Genomic DNA, 17,525 nt, shown 5'->3' with positions numbered 1-17,525 from the left:
CGTGTTTAATATGTCAGGTTAAAGATAATGTTAGAAAAACACGTTTGTTTCCATCCATTTAATTTGTCATAATAATTTCTGTCATTTCTACTCAATTTTAAAAACTCAATTTTTTTCTTCTTCAGTAATTCAAGTCAAAGGGGTGAAAAGGCAGCAATTAGACTTAAGTTTTCAATTTTACTAAGCTGAGATTGTTTCAGATTTTAAAAACATGTCTTTTGACCCCTGCATTCTTTCTGTTCCATTGATTTGCATTCTGTCTTGCATCAATGAATTCTTCCTGTGTGAAAGCCCTCTAATCCTCTCCAAATACAGTATTGAGTACTGCTGTACAGTGTTGATGCAAAGCACTGTTTTATAAATCAGACCACAAACTAAAGGTAAAAATAATGACATGAGAAACTGAAATTAAAAATGAGACCCTTTTTGGCTCATTTGTGTACAATTGTCAATTGAAGTCATGCTAATTTTTCTTTCAGGATAGATCATTGCTTTTTATTTCGGAGTGCCCATTCCTATGTGACTCACTTGTGATATCATACACCACCACAGCTACAGTGGAATCTCGTATATAACTTGGGATAAGGCTTCTGAAACGTTCCTGCCCTGCTGTGTCCCACAACTGCAACCGAACCTGCAAGTCAGAAACACCCGACTGAACAGTCAAATTATTCAGCCCCTAAAACATATATACACTCACAATATTACAATATAGCCTACAACATAAAAACATCCAGAGTCCTGCAGAGAGATGGATCAATGTGACCTTATGAAACCACACCAAACTGCCCTGTGAAGGTCATGGAATCACTTCTGGGTTATAAATTCATAGACCCTTTTTAAACAAGAAATCTCTTGACTTCTATTTTCGTTATGCATAAGCCTCCAGCCATATACTGAAGCTAAAAAAGTTCCCGAGACTCAATAACTGCTCAGACAGGTTTCATTAAAACTATTTCTCTTTGACATTGAATGGAAAAGAGGGGAGTGTATTTGATTTACTGGACTGCTTACCGTTCTGTCCTCCAAATACATGGTTTTTGACAGGAAGTCGATTCCAATTGTCGCCTGTTATGACAGAAAGAAGACATTATGTAAGAAGAAATTAAATCAGACGCTAAAATTTGATGATAATTTGGTTGTTTCTGTGAATTGCAAATGTTAAAGGGTTGTTGATAACGTTCTGAGAATCTTAAAATGCTGTCTGGATTAAAACTGACAGCCGTTAGGTTCTGCCTGTCAGTTTGATGAGGGTAATAACTGTTATACATAATTGCACTGCTCTGGGCCAGCCTCCCTTTACGGCATATTACACATTCCATACTGTCAGACTATGTTCTTGAGCATTAAACACATCAGATAAAAAAGTGCTTATATTACCCATGGTGTACGGGAGTTTACATGCTTATAAATGTGCCTTGTGTTCATTTCCGTTGCACTCCATCTCCATTTTTAACACAATAATTCGACCTGTGTGAACGCCCTCTTAGAAGACTTGGAATATAGCGCAAAAGTTGTATGGACTACTTTATGGACCCCTTTTTTTTTTGTCCTCTTTGTAGCCCCAGTCAAGCAGAATCCATCCTGGATGTTCTGCTAAATTACTTCTTTCCATGCTCCATGGAAGCAAAAGTTAGGATGGTTTGGAATGAGGTTGATTATGAGGGAGAGTAAATGATGACATAATTTTCCTTTTTGAAACTATACCTTGAATGAATCACAAAACAGACAATTTCCTAAATACTTTTACTAGAGTATTTATGTTTGACTAGATAAGCCAATCATCACATATAACTTGAAAGGTGGGTTGCCAACTTTACTGTTAGATAAAATTGTGGAATCATGGGTTGACTCAGGCCACCTCACAACTGCACTGGTGAAATTACGTGCAAACCGATTAAATAAAAGGGCATTCTGTCCCTTTCCACTGGTGCTTTTATTGCTATATGAGTGCAGTCAATTGTGTCAAATACATTTGTCAAACCATAGATTGCTGAAAATTGCCTTATGAGTGTGACTGTTCAATTCAACAAAAAGCTTATTGAAAAAGCTCAGTTCAGTTCTCTGGAGTTGCTAAAACGGCAACAATAGTGTGTATGCATGGTAAAAAAAAATATACGTAACAGTATGCGTGAAATAATGTCAAGTTTGCTGTTTGTTCATCCAGGTGTGTGCGCAGGAAATTACATGCACACTTTTCAAAGTATGTATTGTGTGTTCTTTTATACATGAGGAACCTGGTATCCTGGTACACTGTTAGGGCTCCTATAGCTCCCATCCAGGGCAACTGATGGACTCATAGAGGGCCACAGATCAGTGCTCTAATCCGGTCGCTGTATTTAACTGAGGAGCACACTTCATGGATGTCTGCAGTACAGAGGGTTGGCCTTTTTGTGCGTGATTCAGTTGGACTGTGATAAGTGTATTATTTCTAAGGCACAAAAGAGCAGATAAAGGCTACTAGTAAGGACAAACCCCATGACAACTAACCATCCCTGTTTCACAAGATACCTGTACAGTTCTGAGTTCTGAATTCAAAGAGAGAATCAAATAATTATTTATTAACTACCAACCATCTAAATTAACCAGATGTCTATTGCACTGAAATAGTGCTGCATCACGAGTATTAAAATTAAGAAAACTTATTTTGAGCGCAAACATGCCTCCTTTCTGTCTAAATTAGGCTTATTATAGATTGCGCCCTAATAACAAAACTCCTGCCGCAATTAATGTCACACTATTAATGCCCACATAAAGCAGACAGTAAATTAAATTCTTTATAAAAAAAGAGATGTTTGTAATGTTTTGATCATAGCAGCGGTAATTAATCAAATGATGATCAAATGATGGAGAGGACCATTATAAGTGGGCATATACACTTTGCAGCATATATATAATTTATTTATGAATACTGAATTCTTGAATTACATGAATTGTTTTTAAATATTCTTCTATGTCATTTGAATACAATATTTTATTAAAAATGAAAAGAAAGAAGAGAAAAGAAAAACAACACAGAGGACTTAACTGACAAATGCAAAGCTGTTGTCTCTCTCTTTCATTTGTTGCTCACAGCATACAAATTACATTATCCACTGTTACAGTCCCACATCTGCCCGTGACCTGTAACAGAATTCCTCTTCAGTTACGTCTATCTCAGATTAAATTTAGTTTATTATTGCTGCTATGCTCAACTGCAATGTACTGTTATATTTGAATACCCAGGGACATTTATATACCACACAATGTAATGGTCAAGGCAACTGAATGATGGATAATATAAACCAACTACTCAGCTAGAGAGCGAGAACCACTAATTGTCACCACGAGGAGGTTACCCCATGTGACTCTACCCTCCCTAGTAACTGGGCCAATTTGGTTGCTTAGCACACCCTGGATTCGAACTCATGACTCCAGGGGTGGTAGTCAGCATCAATACTCGCTGAGCTACCCAGGCCCTCAATTTAATTATTTCTTATTGGTTTGCACAGGCTTGGAATTTCATTAAAGTTAATAATTAATTTGTGTATGTGACTGTTGTGTTTGGTTAGTTAAAAAATGTATACTCTTTCTTTTTTGTACTTCTGAAGCAATTATACCTGTGCTAATAAACTACAGTTGATAGTTTTGCATTTTTAAGCATTGTAAATCTTTTCAGACCACACATGCCTCCTATCTATGTAAATCATGTTTATTATAATTATCATAATATTATATATTATATTCGGCACAATTTACATTGTGCTATTACTGTCCACGGAAAGCAGGTGGTAAACCGAATTTAATTACATTTTGTTAATTTTATTATTTTATGGTTGTGTACATTTCAATGGAGAAAGAAGGAGAAAAGCATTATAACCAACCTTATTTAACTGAGCACACTTTTGGCAGACTGCTCATCCAAACAAACAATGCTATCAACTGTCACAGTTCATTCTTGGTGAATTCCCCACATAATGTGTTTACTCTCACATTATAGATTTTGTATAGACTATCTCACTGATAGATTTTCAGTTTATGCTTAGTGCACATTTGAGAGCAGGTTTTTAAAATAAAAATTTCCAGGGATTTATGTGCCAAAAGAAAGAAATTCTTGTGTTAAACGGTGTGAAGATGAAAGCCCAAAGGTGTTGAGCTTTTCAAGGAAAGAGGATGAAGGAGAGTAAGAGAGAAAGTAAGAGTGATGCTGATATTAAATATAGAAACTTTCACAGCTAGAGCAGCTCTAGCACAAAGACATCCAGAGTGAATTATTCATAAACATTTAATTATTAAGCTTCACACAGAGTGGGGTTTCCAGCACAGCTCCTCTAAAGCCTCAGAGAGAAGAGGTGTTCGGATAAGAAAAAGGAAAATGTATTATTATAGTTACTAAAAATCCTATAAATAATGTGAAATTGACAAATAAAACTGTGAAAACAAGCACACACGCACTGCACACAGTTGTTGCTTGAGGTACCAAATGAGGAGGTAGCTAATTATGAGAGCCATCTTTTTTGCTTCCTTTACATAGCTCAGACAATGTTGTCATATTATCAGTGACCTAAATTATGCTTATGGAGAATATTTGCATAAAAGTCCTGTAAATGGAGATTAAAACAAACACATGGATCTTAAACACTGTCAATGCGAAGCAGCCATCGATAAGTGATTCCACACAGCAGAGAGCCACGTGCCCTTTAGAGACACTAGACCAGTCCCTGTGCCCCTGAGGAGGGTGGCAGCAGTTTGATTGGAATCGAACGCCAATTAAAACTCCAAGAGAAGAGAAAATAGCCACATGAAAAACTAATCTGTTTCTCAAAGCAACACCTTGGGGGAATGTCAGGGCAAATCCTGTTTATCGTTTATCTTTCTATTTGCATTTAATCAAAGTAGAAATTTTAAGAACGCAACATCCCCCAGGTGAGCAGACACAAATGATAAGAGCATAGCTGGGTACAAAGTGTCTGTCTGACTGCAATTCTGCAGTAATTAAAATTCCAAATAATAATAAAAAGGATGGTACCCTGGTCAGTACAACATAATCAAATAAGTGTCTCTGCTTTTTTATATATTTATCCATAGTTTAAGGCATCACAGACCCTGGAAAGTTGTCAGTTTGGCATCAGCAGCCCTGTATCTCTGAAGACAAATGACATGCAGTGGTGTACAGCATTTCAGTAAGGCATTTTGATTAACATGTAACAGCTCAATGCGAGACCTAAAGGGATGATGTCATTCTGTCAGCCTGATGAACACTCTAAGACATGTTAAACAATCGTGGGCTAATGTTGGAACATCTGGTCAATATCAGGAAGATTCTAACATGTTTACATTATACAATTACATTTATTGCCATCCACATGTGCAAGTTTGTCAAGGCTATTTAAGGAAGGGTCAGAAAAATAAAATGATGCCATAACCAGTAAATTATTTTCTTGGTAACACGAAGACAAGAAATCTACAGTATGATGGTTCTCAGTCATAGCCAAGCATAGAATGTCAGATAAGATAAATTCAGAAGCATCTGGTCTTGTTTATCTTTTTATTGAAGACATTCTCAATATGGCAGGCCCAGATGCTCCTAAACAAACCTTGCTTGCAAATGCAAAATCATGAGAAACTGGATTCAACCATGCTGTAAATCTTAGCATGCGCATTAAAGGCCCAGGTATACTTTGTTTTTGCGTGTTCCGGATCGCCTCGTGCCTGGTCGACCGTGTTGCCTTTGCGAGTATACTTTTCTGACAGCAAACAAATAGGAACGAGTTCGACGCATGCACACTGCAACTGCTTTGTGACAATCTTTTAATAGAGTCAATGGCCAGTACATGCGCAAACGACATGCACAACTGAGGACCGCGTGCGCGAGTCAAGAAAATCTAGGTATTTTCAATAGAAAATACCTAAAAAAAAAAAAGAAATAATAACGTGTTTGTCAAGCAAATATAATTTATTTATTTTTTATTTATTTTTTTGTTGAAGCACCACTAACGTCACCAAATGATATTGCAAAAATAACTATACAATGTGAGTGGTGCTTGCCATGGCAAAACTCCATACCACAATGTCCCACCAATGGTGTCAGTACATCTGCAATAGAAAATACCCAAAGGACCTCACAGGGCCTACCAAGTGCCTCAGTATACTGCCTCAATTAAAACAAGAATCTACGATGTACTTGTGCAGAGATATGGCTGGGGGTCCCAGGGTCTCTCAAGGGTCTTAAGGGGCCCACAAAAGGGCCTCAGTAAACTGCCCTGAGTCAACGTGCCCTACCAATGCCTCTACGATGTTCTGGTTACAGGATATGGCTGGGTCATGTAGCTATATGGCTGCTAGGGTGCTCTGGAAGGTTGCTCTGGCATGGCTAGATAGTTGCTAGGGTTTTATTGAATGACTTCTTGCTGGCCCAAATTATATCCATCACCCAAATCTCTATCACATTTTCATCCAAAGATACAATCACTCTGATCACTTTCCAATGCTAAATTTATGGGATTTTTTTACCAATTATTTTGCCTACTGGGCAAACATTGCACACTTAATCACTTATAAAAGTCATAGCAACCATATCCTCAATATGTTGCACAATTTGAGCCATCAATTATGTCCTTAGCAAAAATGGTGCGGGACAAGTTAGATGCCGAAATTTGTACAGAAGAAGAAGAATTGCGTTTGGGATTTTGGAAAATCTCTAAATGAAGTTCAGAGCAAAAGTAATCGTGGCACCTGAACACTTCCATATCTCTATCTGCATCTCTTCTCGACTCCCTGGTTGTGCTGAGCAGAACAGTCACACTCCAGTACCCCGTGTTGAGTGGCAGCTCAGACAGGCAGCACAGCACAGCAGAACACAGCTCTCCCAATAGACCTCCAGTAGCATGTCCAAATCTCACTGTATCTACAGCCAGACAGCCATCACAACAACACAACTACAAAATCAGCAAGTCAAGCTGAATATTGGACAGGCAGTCAGTCTCTGCTTTTCCCTGTCATTTGCTTAACACCCTTCTAAACCTGTCTTTCTCTTTGTGTCTTACCCCACTTCGTCTGTAACCATATCAGTTAAACTGATAATGCTTTCCACAATAAAGTTGGAAAGTTAGATGATGCTCCTTATTCCATTGGCCAATTTAAAATTGAGAAACTATGCCGAGACCAGGACAGCATGTGTCAGACCTGGTATTTTCCACATGACTTAAAGCCCCAGTGAAACATGTAGCATGTGTTTAATACAGCTGACTGGTCATCCACTTTTAATAAAGAGCCAAAGGTCTTAAGAGCCCCACTAAAGTGATAGGACCTCACTGAATCCCACGGCTACACGATGCTGTGTCTCAGTCTCATGAACTAACAGAGGACCATGGGCTACATCCAATCAGAAAGAGAAATCACAAATTAGGTCTCTTTAGTATCTAAATGTATTTACTCAGTCATTTATTTATTTTAAGACATTAATTTTACACTGTAGCTTTACACTCTTACTGAATATCAACAACTGTCTCATTTGTTTCTATTTTTATTTCCTCTACAATAGAAGAAGGAATAGAAGAAGGAACGCAGCAGAAGAGGAGTGATACAAAAAATGAAATGTCCCAGTGCTGTTATCCTAAATATCGGTACTGTTGGAACATCCCTTGTCCAATAAGTTTAGAAGAACGGAACTAGCTGTTGCATAATTTAAATGTAATAATTTAGCAGAAACTTTTATCCAAAGGGACTAACAAATGAGGAAAATCACAAGCATCTTGCCATTCAGGAGCCAATAATATTAGCAGTACTGCAATACTGAATACTGTAAACTAGAGTAGTACAAAAGCTACTTGTAGAGTTGAAGTGCAAATGCTGAAAATGTAGAGAAAGGAGAGAAGGATATTTTTCTTTAATGTTAATGGTAGAGCTGTCAAACGTAACGCCTTAAAACATGCAATTAAATTAAAATGTTTAACACATATTTTATTTTATTTATTTTTTTACCACGATTAAAACTACACTATGTAACTTTTGGCCCTCTAGTGGTTGAAGCACAGAACTGCAAGTTGCTTGTGGAGGTTTTGGTAATTACGTGAGCTAGGCTTTGGCTCTACTCTTCTGCGTGGATGAATCTGATGGTTTGAGAAGTGCCGGTGTAACGTCCTGGTTACTTGCGTAACCTCCGTTCCCTGATGGAGGGAATGAGACGTTGTGTCGATGTAGTGAAACTAGGGGTCACTCTTGGGAGCCCGAGACACCTCTGGTCTTTGATAAAAGGCCAATGAAAATTGGCGAGTGGTATTTGCATACCACTCCCCTGGACATACGGGTATAAAAGGAGCTGGTATGCAACCACTCATTCAGGTTTTGTGCTGAGGTGCCGAAACAAGGTCCCGGCCATTTCAGCAGGTAGTTCAGAGTTGTGGCAGGAGGGACACAAAGTCTCGTTCCCTCCATCAGGGAACGGAGGTTAAGCAAGTAACTAGGACGTTCCCTATCTGTCACTCACTCGACGTTGTGTCAATGTAGTGACACTAGGGGTCCCTATACGAAATGCCGCAACTGGCTGAACTGTGTCACGTGAACTGGCGGTGTGTGACGGGCAGACCACTGTGTGCCTCATAGCCAATGCACCAGGCCGACATGTAACCGATCGGGGCAGACAAGCGTGCTGGGGAATGGGAGGTCCATGGGGGGATACCCGGCGGAGGTGGTCCCATTGGGGTCCCCAAATCGCCCCCAGTGCTAGCCGCGCTGGCCTCATACCCGTGGGTAGAAGGACCGAGGCGGGAAGCCTCTGGGGTGGCTTGCTTTCTTACGAAGGTAAGCCGCGACCGCATCGTTGCCATGGACATGTTCTCGCAATGAGTACATGACCCATCCACGAACGCTGTCTCCGTGTGAGCAGCGCCCAGACACGAAAGACAGTGATTGTGGCCGTCAGAGGGCGAGAGATAACGAGCACAACCAGGAATAACACACAAATGGAAAGGCATCTTTAAAAAGACGCGTCGTTAAAAAGACGTTCCATGTGTGCCGCTCTGTTAGAGAAATATACTCTTTTATTTCTGCCGAAGCGCCCAGGGGCATTCTCTGCAGTGCACCAGTGCAAAGGGGAAGGAAGAAGCCGCTGAAATGCGCCATCAGATCCAACAGAGGTGAATGAACAGCCGTGGGAATTCAACTCAGTGAGCATCGACCGTTTGGCTCCGAAGAGAAAATCTGAATGAGTGGTTGCATACCAGCTCCTTTTATACCCGTATGTCCGGAGGAGTGGTGTGCAAATTTCATTGGCCTTTTATCAAAGACCAGAGGTGTCTCGGGCTCCCAAGAGTGACCCCTAGTATCACTACATCGACACAACGTCAAATGAGTGACAGATAGGGAACCATGGTTACAGGTGATCAACTTATCAGAGCGAATGTCACTAACGACAACAAAACTTGCCCCCTCCCCTCAAAAAACCCCAAATAATAATAAAAAAAATAACGAAAGGAAAAAAAAATTCTTATTAGCAGGTAAGTAGTATATCTTCTGCTGTTGTTTTGTCTAATTGAAAACAACTGTTTCAAAATAAATAGTGTTACAAAAAGTTAGGCAACGCTGACGTTAGACAATGATTGTTAGTCATATCAGATAAAGTCAAATGGTCAAAACTTTTAAAACTTAGCTAACAGGCAAATAGACTAAGGTAGTAACTGGTTTAGAGATTATGCATTGTTACCAACATAAAGTAAAAAAAAATTCCCATTGTCCTTCTTCGAAAATGAAATCAAGCACTGCAATACCACATTCCATAATAAAATGCCCCATTAGAGTGGCTAACACTATCTAACGAACTACCGCACTAAGCAAGCTACCTGGCTAACTATCGGTTCAATAAAATATCTTACCTGTCGAGCGAGAAAAACTCAATCTCTGGGTCGGTTTTACATCCTTTAAGATCTCAAAGTTGTCGCCACCTCTGAAAAAGCCAAGCCAATGTTGTTTCGTGTTTTATTATTATGGGCTCTCTCGGTTTCCCTTTCTGCTACAGACTTTTTTCAGTTCAATGTTTCTTTATTTTGAAACGTGTGATTCCCCAGTGGGTTGCCTTTTTGAATGATCCATGGTCAAAGTCGCTCATCTGTTGTGGCTACAAGCTTTCAGCTTCAGACTACTACCACACCTATCATCGCACATATACATGTGCTGTATAGCTGTACCTTCTTTTCTTTATTTACAGACATGACGTAAACACGGATGACTGACGGAAGTATGCAATTTCCTGCCAAATCTGTCCCAACAGCTCTAAAATATACATTATTATTATAGGCTTACCATAGTGAATCGGGGTATAGCAAAAACATGGTTTGGAAGACAGATTGTTGGTGTGCTTGCTCATTAATGTAATTTCATGAAAGTTCATTTCTAACAAATAAATCTTACATAGTGTAGCTTTAACACATTACCCCTTTTGACATTAGATCCTGACATTTTATTCAGCTATGTGTGAATTCCAAACACTGGTTGGAATAGGACGGAACCTTTGTGATGTGTCCAGGGACATTACACTTACATAAACATCACAAACACACACAGTGGTGATTCTGTGTCAATGATCAAGTGATGGAGAAAGAACCTCTTACAGTGCAAACCCAGATGGGACTTGTGACAAAAAAAAAAGTACTTTGCGTCATTTTTAAGGCAGAATTTAAATACCTCAGAAGCACATCAAATTTTGACTATAACTTAAAAGCAAACCACACGATATATATTGCGCATCTTGATGGAGTTGTCTGCACTTAAAGTTCAAACAATTTCAATTTTGACCTGGTTGTGGCATACTTTCATACTACTCTTACCATTTCTGCCACGTTGGATGTATTCCAAACTCGGCCGTTCTCTACTGTACTTTTCATGCTATGATCATTTGTGCATTGCAACAAATAGGCAACCTATGGGGACTAGTTATTTCAATTAGTCAACCTCCCACTTAGACTCTGGAAAATGTTAAACGTTACTTTAATTGGTGCTACTTTAGTGCATTTCTATATTTTTACTGTGGAAGGCTTTGTTTGGAAAATTAAAAAAAAAAAAAAACCATATTGTTACATTCAGGAGGCCTGTACTGAGCCAAATTTAAATGTAACTTTGTAATAGCCATTTGGAATTGAGAACTGTGTAATTTTGGAAGGGTCACGTATTTACAATTTTATTGTGTATATTGACCCATTATCCATTTTACCCATTATATAGATCCTTAATATAGAAAGTAATGTAATTTTTAATTACTTATTTTCACATCATATTACAATTTTTTATTTTATTTTATTATATAGATGCTTTTGTTTTGTTTTGTGCCCAAACTGAATTGCCCCCTCAGGGATTAATAAAGTTGTATGAAATGAAATGAAATTTGTTTTCTTTTCTTTCTAAGAAGGATTGACAGGAAAAGAAGTATATGTAGTCAAATTTCAGCACTTTCAAAATCTGTGATTAATCTATAAAAAAACATGTGATTCAATATTTTAATCAACTGTGAGCACTAGTTAATAGAGTTAATAGAAAGGGCCTTTATAATGACCATTATGGACTTATTAAATGCTCAGGGAAGAGGTGTGTCTTTAGCTGATACTCGAATGTTATGATATTATTTATGAAAGAGCAACCACTTAGCAATAACATTTTTCTCTAGGCTGCTTTGTTAGGATTATTTTATGCTTTTATGCAGTCTGCTCTCATGAAAATTATGTGACTGTGGCAATCTTTTGGCAAAATCTCATTAGAGTTCACATCGACTTTTAAATCAACTGTACTACTGGACCTACCTACCCTAAACCTAATCGGTAGTGCATAAAAATAAAAAAAAAATCTGCTTCACATTAAATAACACATTTGACACTAAACACTAAATTATCCAATATACACACACGTGACCGCATATCAGTACAATTCTAATATATCCAACAAGATAAAACGTTGCTTGACAACTGTAAACAACCTTCTATCATACTGTGCCTTCACCAGAAGCGAGGCAAAACTAAATTGCTCACATTATTATAAAAATAATATATGTCTGCAATAGAATTGTCCATAAGAGTTTACAGACAAGACTATACTTTTCTGATTGGTGTCAGATTTTTATACTATCTTGCAGATTTACTGCTGTATATGAATAGTATCGTGGAATGTCTACCAGTTGACAGATTTCAGCCGTCACAGAGTACATACTGTCATACTGCCCAGCCCTACATCCCAAAACTGAAGAGTATGATTATGTCTTGAAGCTGAGGTTTAATAGGGGAAAATATATATATATATATATTGTCCTAAATAGTCATTTTTCACTCACATTTCACATGAAATGTTGATTTAATAATGACCCAGACAGTGATGAATCCACATAAGGTAGAAAATCATAAATATGCAGATGTGTCCCTCTCATTTTGCATAGAGCAGAAGACTGACAGATGATAGGAGTCGGGGGTGATGCTCTCTGCTCTTTCGGCATATGCTATCATGAAAGCCTGCTGCCAGACATTTTAAGGTCAATCTCGATGTTGTGGAGCAGCTTGATTTGAGCTTATTCAAGAATATGCAAATTAGAAAAGCACCGGTATCCCTCCCTCTCTCCAATGTAACCTTAGAGACTAGCATCTTATTAAGATGCATTTTACTTCTCAAAGATGACACTCTTGAGGCAATATATTTTATTCATATGCAGATGACACAAGAAACTGTTTGGATTCAGTCAGATTCAATTTTCTTCAATGAACCTTCTCTTGAAATAAATATGACAGCAGGGCCAGCCACAGTCATTAATGTGTGTCTAAAATGAGCTACTGGAATAATTTTTCAGATTACGGCTTTCAAAGACTAGAGGTGCGTCCCAAACCGCACACTTCTGCACTATTTTACGTCATTTTGAAGTGTAAGTAGTGCGAGTAGTGTGTTTACACTGCAAATGCAACAAAAAGAAGTGTACTACGAGTACCCGGATGGTGCACTTCTTCAACTGTCAAAACGGAGTGTGGAACGTTGAACACTTTGTGCACTCAGCGCACGCGGCTTGCCGTACATAACGGAAGGGCCGTATTACCGGCAGTGATGCTGTTCTGGCAAAACAGTTGAATATTAATGGACAATATGGTAACTAGCGAAAATTTTGTGAAGGCTACACCTTACAAAAGTGAGTTAAACGCTTTACCATCAAACCATGCTGTGTGAATATGTATATATTTGAGATATAAGTGTTGAACTGAGGGTGGATAGTGCACTAAAGCTAGCAGCCACACAATGCTTGGGTTTGAAATGTCACTTCCGTCAGTTGTTAAATGGCGAACACTTCCCTGTAGTAAAAAAAACTTTAAATGTTCCATTTGGGATGATACTACACTTTGAAAAATAAAATAAAATACTTTCTCCTATTCCAGTGTAGTGTGCTGAGACAACTAAACAAAATCCAATCATAGGTTGACTTCTTAAAGAGTGTAAACATTGGCTCGGTCGTACTTTCAATATAGCTTTGCTTGTTTTAGCGGTCTGCCATGTCAGCTTCTGGCTCAACCAAAAACATGAATTTGTAGTAGGACTAGCTGTTTGTCCGAACAATTTAGGACGGAGTTTTTGTTTGAAAACAATGTGAGGAAATTGTCCTCAATTCCATTTGGTGCTGCTAGTGGCACAGAAATTACACACACGCATTACACACACTTCTATACGGTAGCTAAACACAAGTCCTTCCAGTAAAAGTAAACACATGGTGCATAACAGCACTGTGGATTTGAGATTCTAGAATTTACTATCTGCTGTCAGAAAGCACAACAGTCATGATCTGTTCACAAAAACATTTGTGTAATCTTACTACACTATGACAACGTAGCACTACAGCATGCTTAGTTTGGTTTAAACACAAATACTGTCTTATCATCACATGCATATTGCTTCTTCCAGTGTAGATCCAACGTGATTTCATGAGAATTCGTATGTATCTTATGTAAAGTTTGGTTCAAGCAAATGTACATTCTCTTACGTTTGCATAGACACTGAAACATACAATATTGACAGCATCTAAATGTCATCATTTTACGTATTAACACCTATAGAAATGTACAAATATTTACATGTACTGCTTGAATTAATTCTGAATAATTCATAGAATTAATCAGTTAATTACATTTAATTTATAATCAATGAGATTAGTTAAATGCCATCACATTTATTTAATGCAGTTGACATTATAATGTGATATTTTAATGGTGTAATTCAGTTCTGTGTGATTTCTGCTGCCTTATACAACGTTTTAAAGGATTATATCACTTTAACCAAGACAAAACTTTAAAATGTTAAAATGAATAAAAACTCTATAATCGTTTAATCAATTATTAAGCATTTCATTTTTATTTTTGTTTGCCATGGGACACAAAAGGAGTTTTCAGAATATACAAAAAAAACAAAACAAAACAAAGCACCATAAAACAATAATAAAATTAATCCATTCATTTGTTAGCTATAATCCAAATTTTCAGACTGCTTTCTGTGAAGAACAGACCCAAATTCAAAGATCTCCATTTCCATCCTGCCGTAACTGTCAACCCACGTTGGTTGGCTTCATTTTCAATTCAATTCAATTCAAAAATTGCCGCCTCAAAAAGCATTACGACCAGCGGTTTTACAGTGATATCGAATGCTCATTGGCTCTCAAGTGTCTCGTGACTTTGCAACTGCCGTATTCTGCGATGTATGTTTGAATGAGGTATGACAGCGCCGTTCTGGAGTGCATCAGGAGAAGATTTACAGCGATTAATAATTTAAATTCTACTCTCCACCTCACACAATGCTATTGTATGACGTCAGGGAGCATATTGGATGCAGCGCATCACCCATTGGACTACTTTTCTACTGAATTTTGCAATTTTTCTGAATAAATTATTGTGATTAAATGTATCTGCCTGTTATGTGTTTTATATGCTTAATAAATGGTAATGGTTAGGTTAAAGAGTAGGTGTGGGATTAGCGGCTGTAAAATATATATAAATGAATATATTGTATAAAACATTATTGCTACTGTACATTAATCTCCTTGTTGCATGTTTTTATATTGTTGAAATGTGGTTATGTTTAGAGGTTGGGGTAGGGTTAAGTGACCTAAAATATCTATTAAACAGTAAAAATGTACAAATATATTTATAATCGATTCATGTATTCAAATATATTTGCAATGTATTTGTCAATATTTTAAGTTTCTAAAGCTGTAAATACATAAAAATGTTTACGTTTTAGATGCTTTCAAAGTCCATATTGTATGTTTTAGTGTCTATACAAACATACAAACATGTACGTTTAAATGTTACAAATATTAATGTACAAATAGCTACGTATATTAATGAGATCAGGCTGGTAGATCAGGAGGATGGCAAATGCTTAACTCTGTTATTATGTCTGAGCATCATGTTTTACAGTGGATTATATTAAGTGATTTGAAAACATTTAAGCATGGATTGTATGTGTGTTTTGCTCATTCCAGCATGTATTAGGCTATATGTGTTTTCCGCTATCAGTGTGGATTGCTTGTGAACAAGTCACAATATAATTCAAGCTTTGCAAATGAAGTCAGGAAATGTTATTAAAAGATGGGGCAGTTAAAAAAACTATTAGACCCGACCACAAAACCGTACGTAACGTAAGTGTAAAGGAGGCCAAAACCAAGTGTTTCAGACAGTTACAGATGACAAATGATCATATATTACTAAATTATGATTGTTTTAGTGCATAAACATATATATATTTTTTAACAATTACTAACATTCTAAGTGAACCTCAGAGAAAATCAAATCATTAAAAAATATGTCATGGCCCCTTTGAATATTCATAGTTAGTGTAGGACAACTGTAAACAGCACATTTTTTTTTTATCCCCTTTTCTCCCAATTTGGAATGCCCAATTCCCACTATTTAGTAGGTCCTCGTGGTGGTGTGGTTACTTACGATCCTATCACGTGGCTCGTTGTGCATGACACCACGGTGACTCCCAGCATGTGGAGGCTCATGCTACTCTCCGCGATCCATGCCCAATTCACCACGCGCCCCATTGAGAGCGAGAACCACTAATCGCAACCACGAGGAGGTTACCCCATGTGACTCTACCCTCCCTAGCAACCGGGCCAATTTGGTTGCTTAGGAGACCTGGCTGGAGTCACTCAGCACGCCCTGGATTCGAACTCGTGACTCCAGGGGTGGTAGTCAGCGTCAATACTCGCTGAGCTACCCAGGCCCCCTAAACAGCATATTTCTAACAGGATATTAACAACAGAGTGGATCAATAATCCTAAACCATATTTTCCCCCTTGTTGAGCACTAAAGTGTTAGTGCAGAGATGTATGTTAACAGAGCAGCAGTATAGAAAATAGATAAAAAGAGATACAAAAGAGAGTGAATGGTAAGATCAAGGTCAGGGAGACTTCAGAGAGCTGCCATCATGCATGTGTCTCAGATTGTTGGAGTGTTGTGACAGCTAGAACCTGCAGTGCATTAAAGCTGTGACTCAGCTGTGAAACATGATCCAATCGAATTCACATCATTTCAATGGCCTTACATTTTTATGGGTTATGAACCATTCAGATAGGACAAACTAGGACGGGGCTAGTTGTCACACAGGGAAGTTGTCACAAAGACTATATCTCAGTAAAGATAATATTTTACGTCAACAGTCCAAACTGCACAAATATGTGTTTTGTTTGTTGGTGTCAAACACCTACTTAAAAACACTCTTAAATTATAAAAATATATAATTAATAAGTTATTAATAAATTAGAATTAATAAATAATTTATACATACTTTTTGTGAATGTATTTTTGTTATAGTTCTTGGGTAAACACAATAAACCACAATGGCATAAATTAAGGCAAGGGTCAACTATATTATGAAGGCAGAAAGGACCTGAAGAGTCAAAAGTCAGGTTGGGGCATGTTTTCACATGTGTTTTGAATTTCATATATAAATACAATTTATCAGTTGCAGTATGTGCTGTCCAAAATGATATTTCTATATTTTTGTATGTTACTTTTTCCACTGTTATACTAAATGAATTGTATTGTGCCTGATAATTGGCTATTTAATGTAGGCATAGATTTAAAGAGGGGCATACATTTTGTGTTGCACAATCTTATTTCCAATCTTATACAATCATGCCAAGCTATTGGAGCAAGTTGTCATAAAATATAAGCGTGTGTTTTATGAACTGTATTTTCTTCCTGGGCAATAACAGTGAAACATTGTATTAGCTTTTCTTGCAGCCAAGACTTTAAGGTATGTGGCTATACAGAAGCTGACTTTCAAAACTAAACCCACCCTGAGAAATATTCTCTGCAATAAAAAGTGTGACAACTGGCCCCCTGTCTCCCCTTTGCGGTATGTAATCATTCAAGTTTAATCCAAATATTTTAAACACTTATTAAAATAACATTTGACAGAATGCCCCCCCCACACACACACACGGACCCACGTACACACACACACACACACACATTCTTTTCCATTGCCAGTTCTCTCACAGGTTTAATTAAAAAATATGAACCTTATATAGG

At 37.7% G+C, this 17,525-nt stretch overlaps 1 protein-coding gene across 4 annotated transcripts in view; it reads right to left on the bottom strand.

The window, feature by feature from the left end:
* The window catches only part of LOC127449324 (ras-related protein Rab-6B), a 166,669-nt gene that overhangs the window by 37,098 nt on the left and 112,046 nt on the right, over nt 1-17,525 (bottom strand). For 2 of the 4 annotated variants that reach the window (XM_051712671.1, XM_051712673.1), the window contains 2 exons: nt 1,015-1,068; nt 529-655 (listed from right to left, as the gene is read on the bottom strand). In XM_051712671.1, coding sequence (XP_051568631.1) covers nt 529-655; nt 1,015-1,068 — 181 coding nt within the window. The remainder of the gene's footprint in view (nt 1-528; nt 656-1,014; nt 1,069-17,525) is intronic. The other 2 variants (XM_051712672.1, XM_051712674.1) reach the window with 1 other exon arrangement.

This window comes from Myxocyprinus asiaticus, chromosome 12 (assembly GCF_019703515.2).
Source record: "Myxocyprinus asiaticus isolate MX2 ecotype Aquarium Trade chromosome 12, UBuf_Myxa_2, whole genome shotgun sequence".
NCBI classification, from domain to species: Eukaryota; Metazoa; Chordata; class Actinopteri; order Cypriniformes; family Catostomidae; genus Myxocyprinus; species Myxocyprinus asiaticus.
This window is presented reverse-complemented; position numbering and strand designations above follow the sequence as displayed.